General features: G+C 40.0%; 1 protein-coding gene and 1 long non-coding RNA gene across 3 annotated transcripts in view; one reads left to right on the forward strand and one right to left on the reverse strand.

Moving 5' to 3' along the window:
- Positions 1 to 1,544: 1,544 nt before the first annotated feature.
- Positions 1,545 to 15,452, reverse strand: part of LOC126298669 (uncharacterized) — a 123,606-nt gene continuing 109,698 nt past the window's right edge. For both annotated transcript variants that reach the window (XR_007552640.1, XR_007552641.1), the window contains exon 4: positions 1,545 to 1,765. This is a non-coding gene — a long non-coding RNA (uncharacterized LOC126298669). The remainder of the gene's footprint in view (positions 1,766 to 15,452) is intronic.
- LOC126298667 (endothelin-converting enzyme homolog) overlaps positions 7,685 to 15,452 on the forward strand; it is a 368,726-nt gene continuing 360,958 nt past the window's right edge. The window contains exon 1 of the mRNA XM_049990097.1: positions 7,685 to 7,886. Within this exon, the coding sequence (XP_049846054.1) occupies positions 7,875 to 7,886 (12 nt within the window). The 5' untranslated portion in view covers positions 7,685 to 7,874. The remainder of the gene's footprint in view (positions 7,887 to 15,452) is intronic.

Here is a 15,452-nt window from a genome sequence, read left to right on the forward strand (position 1 = left end):
ATAGGGAAAGGAAGAGAATGGTTCAAATGGCTCTGAGCACTATGGGACTTAACTGCTGTGGTTATCAGTCCCCTAAAACTTAGAACTACTTAAACCTAACTAACCTAAGGACATCACACACACCCATGCCCTAGGCAGGATTCGGACCTGCGACCGTAGCGGTCGCGCGGTTCCAGACTGTAGCGCCTAGAACCGCTCGGCCACTCCGGCCGGCAAAGGAAGAGAAGGAAATGTAGTAGGTGAATATGGACTGGGGGTAAGCGAGGAAGCAGCCTGGTAGAATTTTGCACAGAGCATAACTTAATCATAGCTAACACTTGGTTTAAGAATCACGAAAGAATTTTGTATACATGGAAGGGACCTTGAGACATTGGAAGATGTCAGATAGATTATATATTGGTAAGACTGAATGAGGTTCTATATTGTAAGGCATTTTCAGGAGCAGATGTGGACTCTGACCACGATTTATTGGTTATGAACTGTAGATTAAAACTGAAGAAACTGTAAAAATTTAGTAATTTAAGGAGATGGGACCTGGATGAACTGAAAGAACCAGAGGTTGTAGAAAGTTTCAGACAGAGCATTAGGGTACGACTGACAAATACAGGGGAAAGAAATACAGTAGAAGAAGAATGAGTTGCTTTGAGAGATGAAACAGTGAAGGCCGCAGAGAATCAAGTAGGTAAAAAGACAAGGGGTAGTAGAAATCCATGGGTAACAGAAGAGATAGTGAATTTAATAGCTGAAAAGAGAAAATATAAAAATCCAGTAAATGAAGCAGGCGAAAATGAATACAAAAGTCTTAAAAATGAGATTGACAGGAAGTGCAAAATGGCTAAGCGAAGATGGCTAGAGGACAAATCTAAAGAGGTAGGGACATATATGACTATGGGGTAAGATAGATACTGCCTACAGGAAAATTAAAGACATCTTTGGAGAAAAGAGAACCACCTGTATGAATATCAAGAGCTCAGATGGAAAACCAGTCTTAAGCAAAGACGGGAAAGCAGAAAGATGGAACGAGTGTACAGAGGGTCTATACAAGGTGTAGTGTAACGACGTAAGTTTTGTATAAATGATTTTCTTTTGACATATGACCATGTGCAGACTTCGTCACTTACGTCAGTTACAAAACACTTCAAAATTATTTAAATTCTTTTTAAAGTTGTCTCTGAATGGTTCTTGAACGAAACTGTAATTAAAACATCATCATTTGAGTCGTATGCGCAGAATTACGTCTCCCAGTCCAATTAGTTTGCGCAAACTTTTTTCAGTTTAGATGTCGTTTGTTTCTTCTCAGAAATTATATTAATGCAAGTTATCTGCTTTAATAAATATTAAAACCACATTAAATAAACTTTTAAGACTCAAACTCGCGATGAACGTTGTCAAAAACTAATAATCTTGTCAAATAAATCAGTAATACTTCCTCCTTAATATAATTCTTCATAAATAAATTCGCGGTACATGTATTTAAACTTTTGTAGTATACACTAGTTTATTATCTTCATATATACTACATATAGACGTTAACATGAGCCTTGACAAGATAGGACTGAACATTTACAACACGATTAAACTTTCTATGACATCATTGATGTAGAAACATTACAAATTCTTAATTTTCAGTTTTTAGAAGCACGACGCAACAACTCGATTTCAGGATCTTCTGTTGCTCTTTGGCTATCGACCCGCGACGTATAGTGGCCCGCAATTTTCTCTCTGGTCCCGGCAGTGAAGATGCTGTCTCCGTCCGTTGCGCCGCCTTCTCCGTACATGAAACATAAAAATAAATACAAAACATTAGATAATTCACAAACATTACAAATATTACAAAATACATAAACAAAGCACTAAATTAAACTTATATTCACCTGCAAACTGGGCTGACACTGGTGGATGGGTGACCCTTCAATTTCGCGTCCCACTACAAAGGGCGATGTACGTGAGGGCAATATTACGAAAATGGAAGAGGACGTAGATGAAGATGAAATGGGAGATATGATACTGCGTGAAGAATTTGACAGAGCACTGAAAGACCTAAGTAAAAAAAAAAGGCTCCGGGAATAGACAACATTCCATTAGAGCTACTGATAGCCATGACAAAACTCTACAATATGGTGAGCAAGACGTATGAGACGGGCGAACTACCATCAGACTTCAAGAAGAATATAATAATTCCAATCCCAAAGAAAGCAGGTGTCGACAGGTGTGAAAATTACCGAATTATCAGTTTAATATGTCAAAATACAAACACGAATTGTAAATGTTGGAACACGCGAGGCAATATTGACGCTACGACTTATCTTAGAAGATAGATTAAGGAAAGGCAAACCTACGTTTCTAGCATTTGTAGACTTAGAGAAAGCTTTTGACAATGTTGACTGGAATAGTCTCTTTAAAATTCTAAAGGAGGCAGGGGTAAAATACAGGGAGCGAAAGGCTATTTACAATCTATACAGAAACCAGATGGCAAATAAGAGTAGAGAGGCATGAGAGGGAAACAGTGGTTTGAGAAGGGAGTGAGACAGGGTTGTAGCCTATCCCCGATGTTATTCAATCTGTATATTGAGCTAGCAGTAAAGGAAAGAAAAGAAAAATTTGTAGCAGGAATTAAAATCCATGGAGAAGGAATTAAAATCCATGGAGAAGAAATAAAAACGTTGAGGTTTGCCGATAACATTGTAATTCCGTCAGAGACAGCAAAGGATCTGGAAGAGCAGTTGAACGGAATGGATAGTTTCTTGAAAGGAGGATGTAAGATGAACATCAACAAAAGCAAAACGAGAATAATGGAATGTAGTCGAATGAAGTCAGGTAACGCTGAGGGGATTAGATTAGGAAATGAGACACTTAAAGTAGTAGATGAACTTTGCTATTTGGGGAGCAAAATAACTGATGATGATCGAAGTAGAGAGGATATAAAATGCAGATTGGCTATGGCAAGGAAAGCGTTTCTGAAGAAGAGAAATTTGTTAACATCGAGTGTAGATTTAAGTGTCAGGAAGTATTTTCTGAAAGTATTTGTATGGAGTGTAGCCATGTATGGAAGTGAAACATAGACGATAAATAGTTTAGACAAGAAGAGAATAGAAGCTTTCGAAATGTGGTGCAACAGAAGAATGCTGAAGATTAACTAACTAATGAGAAGGTACTGAACAGAATTGGGGAGAAGAGGAAATTGTGGCACTATCTGACAAAAAGAAGGGACCGGTTGGCAGGACATGTTCTGAGGCATCAAGGGATCACAAATTCAGTATTGGAGGGTACCGCGGACGGTAAAAATCGTAGAGGTAGGCCAAGACATGAAGACGCTAAGCAGATTCAGAAGGATGTAGGTTGCAGTAGTTACTCAGAGATAAAGAAGTTTGCACAGGACAGAGTAGAATGGAGAGGTGCATCAAACCAGTCTCTGGACTGAAGAGCAAAACAATAACAACATGACAGGCTGAAAAAATGTGTGGCAATTTTAATTCTACCAGCATAAAAATAACTTATTGCCAATGTTACCACCACGTAAAGTATGTGTAACGTTATATGACTATTTTTTCCAAACTAGTGTTGTAGGCCTAGTTTTCGCCATAGCATAAACATACAGTATTTCATGTATCAGCTAAGTAACATGTGTCATTAACTATATACTGAAACGAGCGCAAAATCTGACGCCTAATTTTCACTCTTTTATCCATACATATTATAAATATGGATGTGCGTATACAGAGTAGTCAGCAACAGTCTCAAAACTTGTAAGGGTGTTGCAGGGCTGTTTGCGATGAAAATTAATTATTAAAAAAAGTTTGGTAAGTTGCACCCTTTCCGAGTTAATGAGCACTGAAATTAGCCAATCCGGCTGTTGCATGCGCAAATCGAAGCGGCCCGTCAGATACAACATATAGTGTCAATTGTTCTCATACTGTAGAGTAAACGCACGAGACTTTCTAGACTTTTGCTGGGATTCGATCATTACTACCGTCCCATGTCCAATTTTTGTATCGGTCTCCTGTTAGATTTTAGGAAACAAAACGAAAAATACGTTTGACGACACAATCTCTGGTGGATCGCTTGAAATTGCGCTCGCAACTGCCTAATTGTCTAACTTCGGTGCAAATTAACTCGGAAACGGTGATACGTATAGATGTTTTTTCTTAACATTTGTTTCTCAGCACAGCTTGCTCTGCAACACCCTTACAAGGTTTTCAGACTAATTCTGACCGCCCTGTGTATAACGTATGTATGTAGGTATGTTCCACATCTCGTAAGTCACTGGGCCAATTCCAGCGAAACTCGATACACGTATCACGTGCTGTCCGAAAATCATCACTGTGAGGATAAGAACCACCTATCTATCAAAGAGGTAGGGGTGGGGGTGAAAAAGCAGTGTAGCCGACGACGCGCAAATAGGCATACATGTCATCCAGTACCTGAGAATGAGAGCAGTTAGTGGCTTGGAATAAACTTTACACGTAATTTCAAACCTATAGGCATACATGTCATCCAGTACCTGAGAATGAGAGCAGTTAGTGACTTGGAATAAACTTTACACGTAATTTCAAACCTTTACGAAATTTTTTCCCGCTGACAACCTTCAGAAAATGATGGAAGGAAAAAAGCTTATCGTTTACTAAATTTTTGCTGTTCATGCAGTAAAACTGCCGCGCCAGTCATTACTTCTTTACTACTAACGGCATTCGCGACTCATTCTGCAGACAGTATTCACATCTTCCACTGAATGAACAAGCAAAATTATATGAAAGTACGACACGTAGTGCAGCAACATGAGGTCATAAACACTGACATGCGTGAAAAACAGCCTCATCATGTAAGACGCTTAAATTTATCACTTTGTTGCTACTACCTCTACTAGCAACAATTATTTCAGGCAGTAGCCACATATATCACTGGATGTACCTGCAAAATTATAGTCTTATACAGAGCGTAGTTCAGCAGACACGATATCATAAACGTTGAACTGCGAGAAATTGAAACTGCAGGGCGAAATTCGCTAGAGATACTTATGAAACATGTGCACAGATACTTGTGGAATATGTTAAGTGTATGTGAATTGAATTTGATACGTGTGTACGTGGGCAAAGCCACGAGCAAGAACCTCATTCTGAACACCAGAAACGATTTCTACATCTACATCTACATCTACATCTACATCTACATCCATACTCCGCAAGCCACCTGATGGTGTGTGGCGGAGGGTACCTTGAGTATCTCTATCGGTTCTCCCTTCTGTTCCAGTCTCGTATTGTTCGTGGAAAGAAAGATTGTCGGTATGCCTCTGTGTGGGTTCTAATCTCTCTGATTTTACCCTCATGGCCTCTTCGTGAGGTATACGTAGGAGGGAGCAATATACTGCTTGACTCCTCGGTGAAGGTATGTTCTCGAAACTTCAACAAAAACCCGTACCGAGCTACTGAGCGTCTCTTCTGCAGAGCCTTCCACTGCAGTTTATCTGACATCTCCGTAATGCTTTCGTGATTACTAAATGATCCTGTAACGAAGCGCGCTGCTCTCCGTTGTATCTTCTCTATCTCTTTTATCAACCCTTTCTGGTACGGGTCGCCACTGGACAGCAATATTCAAGCAGTGGGCGAACAAGTATACTGTAACCTACTTCCTTTGTTTCCGGATTGCATTTTCTTAGGATTCTTCCAATGAATCTCAGTCTGGCATCTGCTTTACCGACGATCAACTTTATATGATCATTCCATTTTAAATCACTCCTAATGCTTACTCCCACATAATTTATGGAATTAACTGCTTTCAGTTGCTGACCTGCTATATTGTAGCTAAATGATAAAGGATCTTTCTTTCTATGTATTCGCAGCATATTGCACTTGTCTACATTGAGATTCAATTGTCATTCCCTGCACCATGCGTCAATGAGCTGCAGATCCTCCTGCATTTCAGTACAATTTTCCATTGTTACAACCTCTCGTAATCCTACAGCATCATCCACAAAAAGCCTCAGTGAACTTCCAATCTTATCCACAAGTCATTTATGTACATCGTGAATAGCAACGGTCCTACGACACTCCCCTGCGGCACACCTGAAATCACGCTTACTTCGGAAGACTTCTCTCCATTGAGAACGACATGCTTCGTTCTGTTATCTAGCAATTCTTCAATCAAATCACACAGTTGGTCTGATAGTCGATACGCTCTTACTTTGTTCATTAAACGACTGTGGGGAACTGTATCGAACGCCTTGCGGTAGTCAAGAAACACGGCATATACGTGGGAACCCGTGTCTATGGTCCTCTGAGTCTCGTGGACGAATAGCGCGAGCTGGGTTTCACACATCGTCTTTTTCGAAACCCATGCTGATCGCTACAGAGTAGATTTCTACTCTCCAGAAAAGTCATTATACTCGAACATAATACGTGCTCCAAAATTCTACAACTGATCGACGTTAGAGATATAGGTCTATAGTTCTGCACATCTGTTCGACGTCCCTTCTTAAAAACGGGGATGACCTGGGCCCTTTTCCAATCCTTTAGAACGCTACGCTCTTCTAGAGACATACGGTACACCGCTGCAAGAAGGGGGGGGGGGCTAGTTCCTTCGCGTAATCTGTGTAAAATTGAACTCGTATCCCATCATTTCAATCAAAGTAGGACAGATATTAGTTACGATGTGGATAGAAATACTGTGGGGGTAAGAAAAGGTAAACCCTTGGGTTGGGGGTAAGGAGAGGGAATGAGGGCAGGAAGAACTGGACGGACAGATAGCGAGAAGGAGGAGAGGCACATAGATAGGGCGCAGGAAATGGACAGGGAGAGGGGAGAAAAGGAAATGGGCAGAGAAAGGGAAATCGAGGAGGTGGGCAGAGAGAGGGAAGAGGGACAGAGAAAGGAAAGAGGAAGAGATGAACAGGGAGAGGAAGGAGGAGTAGACGGATGCAAAGAGCGGGAGGAGGAGATGTATAGAGACGGGGTGAAGGATGAGGTGGACAGAGAGAGGGGAAGGAGGAGAACGACTAATAGAAGATTGGGATAAATACATTCCTTTACATAACTTTAAGCTGAGTTTCAAATGTTACCACATTATAATAACCTTCATACTCTACAAGAAAAAATCCCACTGAAGATAGCACAAGAAGTACTGAAACATTTTTGGGTAAAGGAAAAACAAACAAGCTGTGCCTGCATAAGGCGGAATACCTCTCCAGTTCTCCTCAGTAAGCACAGAAAGGAAGAGCATCAACATCCAAAAAGATTATTATCATTGTTGTTATTATTGTTGATTTCCGAGGAAATATGATTCGTTGCAGCAATACAAATGTTTGGTGAAAGATTAAAAAAAAAGAAAAAGAAAAGACGAGACAAAGACAGTACAGGCAGTGCCACCTTAACCGGCTGCGCCAACGCCGCTGCTTAATGGCTGGTGCTCTGTTATGGTATTCCCCTGTCTTGTTAGACTTTGAACTGCGATTTGTAGGAAACACTTGAGAAGCACATCGTACTAAATCAATACTTGTTAACGTATGAGTATGTTGTACAATCGTACGAAAGATGAACAAGTTGCTATTTGTTCGGAAACTGACTGCAATGAACAAAAACTGTGAGCCGTTAGGTGTATGCTTCGTTTGTAAGAGCTACGATGTAGCAGCATCCTCGTATGTTTCGGATTGATTGAGTACGTTCCAACATTAGGTGGGGGCGCAGAAGCCGTTAATCGAACTCCCGGTGGAGCATGCGGCCGTGGCGCCGGCCGGATGGGGAGTGCGCAGGCACCGCTGGAAATGCTGTTCGCGAGCGATCAATACGATAATATTCCGGCACAGCACAAGGGGTAGCGCACCTGCTCCTTTGCCATGAGTCACTCTTCGTCCTAACTGTGACAGCAACACAACGCCACTCATCATGTCAGTGAAAGTAAGTGCACCACTATTTACTTATTAAATCGTTACATTGTTTACATCGCGCTGTGACGACTTAAGCATGCCAGCTGGCGAGTGTGCGACTTCTGCGTGAGTGCGTCTCAGACTAGCGTCTAGTCATCGATTACTTGTGCGCTTCGTAGTTAGTTTGGAAATTTGCAAATGCTTTTAAAACGTTTGTACACAGTTTGCTGTGATCCGAATTGAGCGCCATGTGACTTATTTTAGTGTAAAGACGTACGTTTTTCCTCCGCCCACTGGCGATAGTTTTGGATTAATAGCGTGGCTCACTCTGCGAACGGTATAAAAACACTACTTCAGTTGAATTCTGTTCCGGTAGCAAAGAATGTCGCTTTCTGTTGATATCAGATAAGTTTAAGGCTATAGACAATTTTTGAACAGGTTTACGCTGTATGCTTTATCCTTTTGTTCTCTTTTGTTATTTTGAAATACTAATTTTAAATTTCAGCGCTTATGTGCACATTTTTGAATATTTTGGATGGTGTAATAACTTCGTGTAAAATGTTACCCTGGAATCTGACCTGAAGTGTGGGTAGTAAACATCTCAGGTTTTCGGTAAACAAGATATAGCTTTAAATTCCACGTTTGAAACAGAAGAAAAAACGAGAATTTACTATCCAGTTCACAACTTTCTGTTGCAGAGTCGGTGTAGTTAGCTCTCCGAGGTACCTTATTCTGGTGCAAGTGCTTTGTCACAGCTGAGACAGCACCTAGCAGACTTTCTTATAGGTCTATAGATCTTGCGAACTGTTCTAGAATTATGTTTATTAACACCACGTGGTGTATCAATAAGATAGCGGTGACCGTCATTTAAAAAAATTATTTAATGTCACTGCGAATCAGCTGAGTGGAAGTCCATTACAAGTATTTCACATTCTCTTGTACTCCAAATTTATTTTTTCTGTGACGTGTGATTGTTTATTGGCTTTTGCGCGATTTCTAAACGCCTGTTGCTTTCTTTTATGTGCAAGTAGTATTCCTGAGAGAAAACGTCTGTTCAATATATGTGTGTCTATCATTGTAACAGCATCATTAACGTTGTTTGAAATATTGTCAAAGTTAAATGAGCAATTACTTCGCTTATTAATTGCGGCTGTGAATTAAAAGGCATTTCATATGTGATAATAGAATTCTGAGTCACATCTCACAGCTGTGAATAAAACCATTAATTTTTTATAGCTTAACTATTGTATAAAGTTACTTCTAGATGTTTCCCTTTGAAAAAATACAGAGGTTTTAATTTATGGCGTCAAAACCAAACTGTAGCGCTTGCTTTATCTGTTTCACTTATGTTAAGGCATATGCTCTTACATTTGTGAAATATACTCATTTATGTTTAAAGTACTGAAAAAGATTTCACTATTAAACTGACCACATAACTTCATAATCTACTGACAACATAAAAATACAATTACTTATAAAATTTCGATATTACTGAAACATACTACGGTTCAAGATACAGACATAGGACATTATTTGTGATAAACCAAAACATATTACAGATGGATCATAAATCAAATGAAATATAACATCGTGTCCAAAATATGTTAACGGAGAGCGTTGAAGCTATATGGAATAAAAAGACTTCTGAATACGAACTAGTTAGGAAAAAATTGGACAAAATAATGAAACAAAATTATTCCCAAATCATCATTTCGAACGAAGTAAAGAACATTTTTCGTAAGAGGCAACATTAAGCGTAAATCGATCTCCAGTTCCAACAGTGGAACACGTTGTTTCTGTATCACAGTCCTCGGAATGCTCAATAAATGTATAGATCTTAGAGACATTGATTTTCAGTAACAACTTCGTTTATTCCAATACAGACGTGTCCATGACAGAAAATAGATCTAAACTGTAGTGAAATCAAGGCAGTTCGTGCAGTTATATTCTTCAATCCAGCGATTGCAAGAAATGTCCGTATTTAAATGTGTAGTTAAAAGAAAGTGACTTAATAACGCAACAATCATTCTGCTGCAACACTGGCTTGAAATCAAATGTAACAATTTTATGAAATGCAACATTTATCTCCTCAATAATAGTTTTACAGAGGAGCAAGCTAAGGGATTCCAGCTTTCTAATGAAATCCATGCACTTAAAATCGCCTCACTTTGCTGTTATTAGAATGTGACCTCTCTCTCTCTCTTGCTTATTATATCTCCGATAATCATCCTGCAGTCGACAGGAATATTCACTCCTTTCTTTTATTGGATAATTTTAGTTTGAGGTAACAGTGTTAATGAGTTCAGTAAATTGAAGGCAGCGTTAATAGTACACGTAATTCGGCTGTTAAATATCCAATATTTTGTTACACTTCGCTTAGTGCAAATAGCAAAAAATACCGTTCACTAAAAACAAATAATTAACATGATACTTACGAGATAGCACACGAAGATGGAAAATTGTCTGTCTCAGTTTACATTTTAATCATTCTGATCACCTGTCCCCTCATCAATTATTCCATCACTTTCACCTTACTAATGAAGGGTCCAGGAAAAGAATGAGTTAAGTAATTTTTTCATTTTTTGAGTTTTCAGCAGTATATTAAGGCATGGAACAGACCTAATATTTCCTACTGTAGTAAGTAGGTAAAAAACAAGGCCAGTCGTTCTGTAAATTAGGCTTGCCAAACTGCAGTACAGGGAAAGAGTGAGCTCAGTCCATATGAAACAGGCAAATAAAAGGTTCTGTTCAATAAGTGCTGGTCTTTAAATAATTATATAGGTTGCAGCCGTGATAAACAGCTCTAGTGTCTGCAATTTTGCGAAAATACGGATATAGAACGCCAGTCATCAAATGATGCCTGTAGTGAAAGTATGGAAGGAGAAACATTGCCGCTTATCTGAGGTAAACAGAAAGATTAATTTAACGTCTCATGATTGGGAGAAAACTGTCATTGTAGGCTACAGGGCTTTGAAAACGCGCCTGAAGAGACAAGACAAAATATTTTAAAAGAATTCAACTTGATGGAATCTGTAGATTTACAGAATGCTTATCTATGTGGTCTCATGACTGTACTTCCAATACAACGTAGAAGGCCTAGGAAAGGCGAATGTGAAGCAAGATTTAACAATGCAACCTATAAGTACAGAGTTCGACGACAAATAGGGCACTGGACGAAAGAAGCTGTAGTTTGTCGTAAGCATTTATAGCAAAGTACGGCATACCAAAAAGGATTCAATATTTAGTGTCTAGTGTCGAACTGTTGGGAATACCCCTATTGATAAGAGAGGCAAACAGGAGAACAGGCCCTGGGAATTAAGAGATAAAACAGTTGATACCATTAAACAACATTCCGTGCCCCTATCCGAGCAGAGATAGCCATTATGGGTTAAAGTATACCTCCCCGAGGAACTAGGTATAAGTAAAGTGTTCAATTTATTCAAAGAGTCTTACCCAACAGTTAAGGCATCTTACGAACTGTATAGACACATGTATAATATTAACTTCAAAATTTCCTTTAGCTCTCCCCGCACAGATGCGGGGACGAATATAGAGCCAAAATGAAATGCGTGGACTGGGAAAACAAAAGTGCACTGAAGTAGTAGAAGACTCAATTGAAGAATTTTAAAACTTTATAATAGTATCCATAAATTGCAAGCCAACACATGTTATGAGAGGAAGGAAAAAGCTAAGAAGGAAAGTCGATAGACCATGGGAAAGAGAGCCATATGTATGGATTTTGGAAAGAATCTGCCTCTGCCTAACATTATAACTAACGCTGTGTACTGTAAACTGCAGTTATCTATGTATGCTTTCAACATACAATGTTTATCAAATACAGAGAGTAAATTTTTTGCTGTACACTGAATGTGTTGCCAGAAAAGGTAGTGATGAAGTCTACTCAAAGATCGATACATTTTGTTGCAACTAGCTTGGCATGGCCGTGAAACAGCTGAACATATTTTGTGATTAATCTTCCGGCCAGAATAAGAACTACACACTTATTCGATTTTTGCACAATTAACGTACAGCACAGAAAAGATTTAACAGCGTAAAAGTAAGGTTTCCAATAAGAGAACATTCTTATTTGGAATGTGATGAAAACATGGGACTAAGAAAGAAGAAAGCTCATACAGGAGTTCCCATAAATTAGACAGAGGTCTTAATATCAGTTCGGTAAAAGTCTTCACCATTTAATGTTGTTGAAGCTACATCTGGAACTTTTCGCTAATGCACAGCATTCCTGAAGCCCTTGTACAAGCAGAAGTGTCCTTTTCCTAGACTGCTACTCTGAAATCGGCTCATCCAACTGAAGGGTCAAATGGACTAGTCTTTGATTTGACTGAGTTTTCTTATACCAGTAAGACTAAGATACTCTCCAAACCTTGTTGATTTTTTTAGAATGATATAGTTCCAAATTATAAAACGTTATATTCTCAGATCATGAGGAATACCTGGATTTGCAGGTTTTGAAAATTTCTGTGGGACAGAAGCACAACAATATTATGACAGTCTTCCTGTTGCTTGAAGTTCTCATAACAGAGCAGGGAACCTTGAACTGTTTTTTAAATATAGTTTGATTCCTACTTCAATTACTAAAGGAATAAGCAATACTTATGATATCTTGAATTCATGGACGCAGCCCTGTCTTTCATTGAATAAGTTGCCACTACTCAACTTCTACACATGTAGCAACAAAAGTTTGAATAAATAACTTATAATATTGTTATATATTTACTAAATATTAGTCAAGCTTTGTAATTTCATAAAATAATTGTATTTTGTTACATAACTATAAGATCAAGAAAAGATTTGAAAAGAAATATTGATGTCCTTTAGAATTTATAAAACTGGACTTAGCTCATTCTTATCCTGGACCCTTCCAATGAGAAAGTTAGTATGGAGGAATCGGTTGTGTAGCTGAGCTGTGTTCTGAATTGTGCACGTAAGCTGTTAAGTTAAATCTTTAACATTTGTGAACTATAAATTGTAGAGACTGGCGTCGTTTATGAGTTCATACATTTGTTTAAACAAATTATGATGCTACATACGTAAATGATATATACCCTACTCTTCTCTCTCTCTCTCTCTCTCTCTCTCTCTCTCTCTCTCTCCTCCCTCTCTCTCTCTCTTTCTCTCCCTCCCTCCCTCCCTCCCTCCCCCCCCCCCTCTCTCTCTCTCTCTCTCTCTCTCTCTCTCTCTCTCCATCCACAGTCATTCTCATCCTCTTCCTGTTCCAAGCAGAAGGAAACATTTTGCAATTAATTTCCAGTTTCAAAAATTACTGATACATAGTCATGATGTAATCCTCTATTGTTTTAATGACGTGGAGTCCCTACATTACATAATCATTTAATTGGTAGCGTTAAACAGTTTAATTGCATTCTGATTCTACAACGTAAAGATTACAGCACAGAAAAAATATATACTTTTGTGGTAATTCTGTGTTTTGTTCAAAGACATTCTAAGGTTTCCACCTTGGTTCAAATGGCTCTGAGCACTATGGGACTTACCTGCAGTGGTCATCAGTCTCCTAGAACGTAGAACTACTTGAACCTAACTAACCTAAGGACATCACACACATCCATGCCCGAGGCAGGATTCGAAACTGCGACCGTAGCAGTCACGCGGTTCCAGACTGAAGCGCCTAGAACAGCACGGCCACACCATCCGGCACCACCTTGGTTGTTGCTTACACACGTTTACATAAATAAAACGAGCACAATTGGCCAATTTTGGCTTTGCTTACCATTTTCAAGTGCTGCAGGTGCCAACATGTTTTTTCTTGCCCTTATTGTAATTTCATTCCCCTGCCCTATATGGACGGGGGAGGGCTGGCAGCGGCACAGTCCACCACTCTTCAGCCAAATGATTTTACAAAATACATGAAAGAAGACGCTTAGAAAAAAAGGGGGGGCTAAAAGGTGGACATAAAAAAAACAGTCATTGGAGATGATGGGAGTTAAAATATACGCTAATACGGGGACATGCACAGGGGAACAGTTAAAAATTCGACAGAAAGTTAAAAGAACACAGCTGGCAAGTCTTTGTGTACTTAAAATCACTGGAGTCAAACACAAGTTAAAAGTCCGCCACAGTATAAAAATCACACAAACAAACATGGGCTATATACAGGTCGAGCACACAATTAAAGCCACATCATTTAATGATACTGTATAACGGCACTGAACACAGCACTAATGCAGCACACTTGATAATGATGAAAAACCTGGGAGGATCTGCCAGGGGTGGGGGACAAGGGAGAAGGAGGCTAAAAGGAGGGGAGAGAAAGTGGGATGAGGTGGGGGGCACACTAAAGGGACTGGGGAGGGAAGAGATGGGAGAGGAAAACAGCTGAGGAGGGGGTGCTGGGACTCAGGGGGAGAAGGAGGAAAATCCGCTTTGGAGAAGGAGGGAAGAGGTAAAGTGGGGTCCTGGGGAGGGGGTCAACAAGGCCAGGTTATAGTTGGAGGGAAGGGTAGATGTCAGGGCGAAGTTCAACATCTGGGAGGGGGGGGGGGGGAGGTGCTGGAAATTACCCTGATGAAGAAGATGGAGGGTGTAGAGGTGGAGAGAGGGAGGGATACAGTGATAGAGGCATGGCAACAGATTGGGGGGGGGGGGTGGAAAGGAAGGAGGAAACCAGAGGATGGGGGTGCCAAGATGTTATACTATCCAATTATTAAACTGCAGAAATAGCAGTCTTGGAAGCGAACACAGAACATGAGAGCGCATAATTTTGAAACTGAATGTTTCCACAGAAAATGGGCAACGCCTACTCGTCATCGCTAATTTCGTCCAGATTTATGGTATAATAACGGAATACTAGGTGTTTCCCGGGTATATGTGAGGTTCATTCAAATGAAATCTGCTCAGTGCATCTACCTTTGCCTTACACTTAAGGTGGCACCACGTAATTGTGGGAATGATGGCGCCATCTATTGGTAGAGAGACTGACGCGTGTGCATCGTTTGATGTTGCATAGCGCCAGTGTGGTTTCACGCCGAAGAGAAGATGCTCACACAAGTTATCGTCCACTATCGAACATACAGACGAGTAAGCAGGAACAACGAGGAGCGATTCGATGTTTGGTGGCGGAGGGAGTTGGAGGCAGTGAAATGTATCGACAGATGAAGGCTGTGTGCTGTGCTGTGAGTACAGTCTGCGTCGTTCAAGTGTTGTGGGATGGCGCGAACGATTACTTGAGGGGCATGAGTCACTGGAAGACGATGTTCGTCCTGGACAGGCTCATCGTGTCATCACACAGGAAATGGTTGCGGAAATGAATGCTTTAGTCTTGGACAACCGCAGAATCACCGTGGACGAGGTCCATTGGTAACTGCGTGTTAGAGTGGCCAACGGACGACAAAATGTGTGACTGGGCCCAGGTCTGTATCCGACAGCATCCCACTAGCTTCTTCAAGGATGGAGTCGACCAGCTAGCGTCGCAATGGGATAAATGTGCCAACAGTTTGGTATGTGTATGTTTTGAGTATGTGTACTGTGTATAACTAAATTTTTGAGTTAATAAAATAATTACCGTTACGTTACACTAGTGATTGGGTTTCATTTGAATGCCCCTTATATACATTCCAAT

Source organism: Schistocerca gregaria, chromosome X (assembly GCF_023897955.1).
Source record: "Schistocerca gregaria isolate iqSchGreg1 chromosome X, iqSchGreg1.2, whole genome shotgun sequence".
Lineage (NCBI taxonomy): Eukaryota > Metazoa > Arthropoda > Insecta > Orthoptera > Acrididae > Schistocerca > Schistocerca gregaria.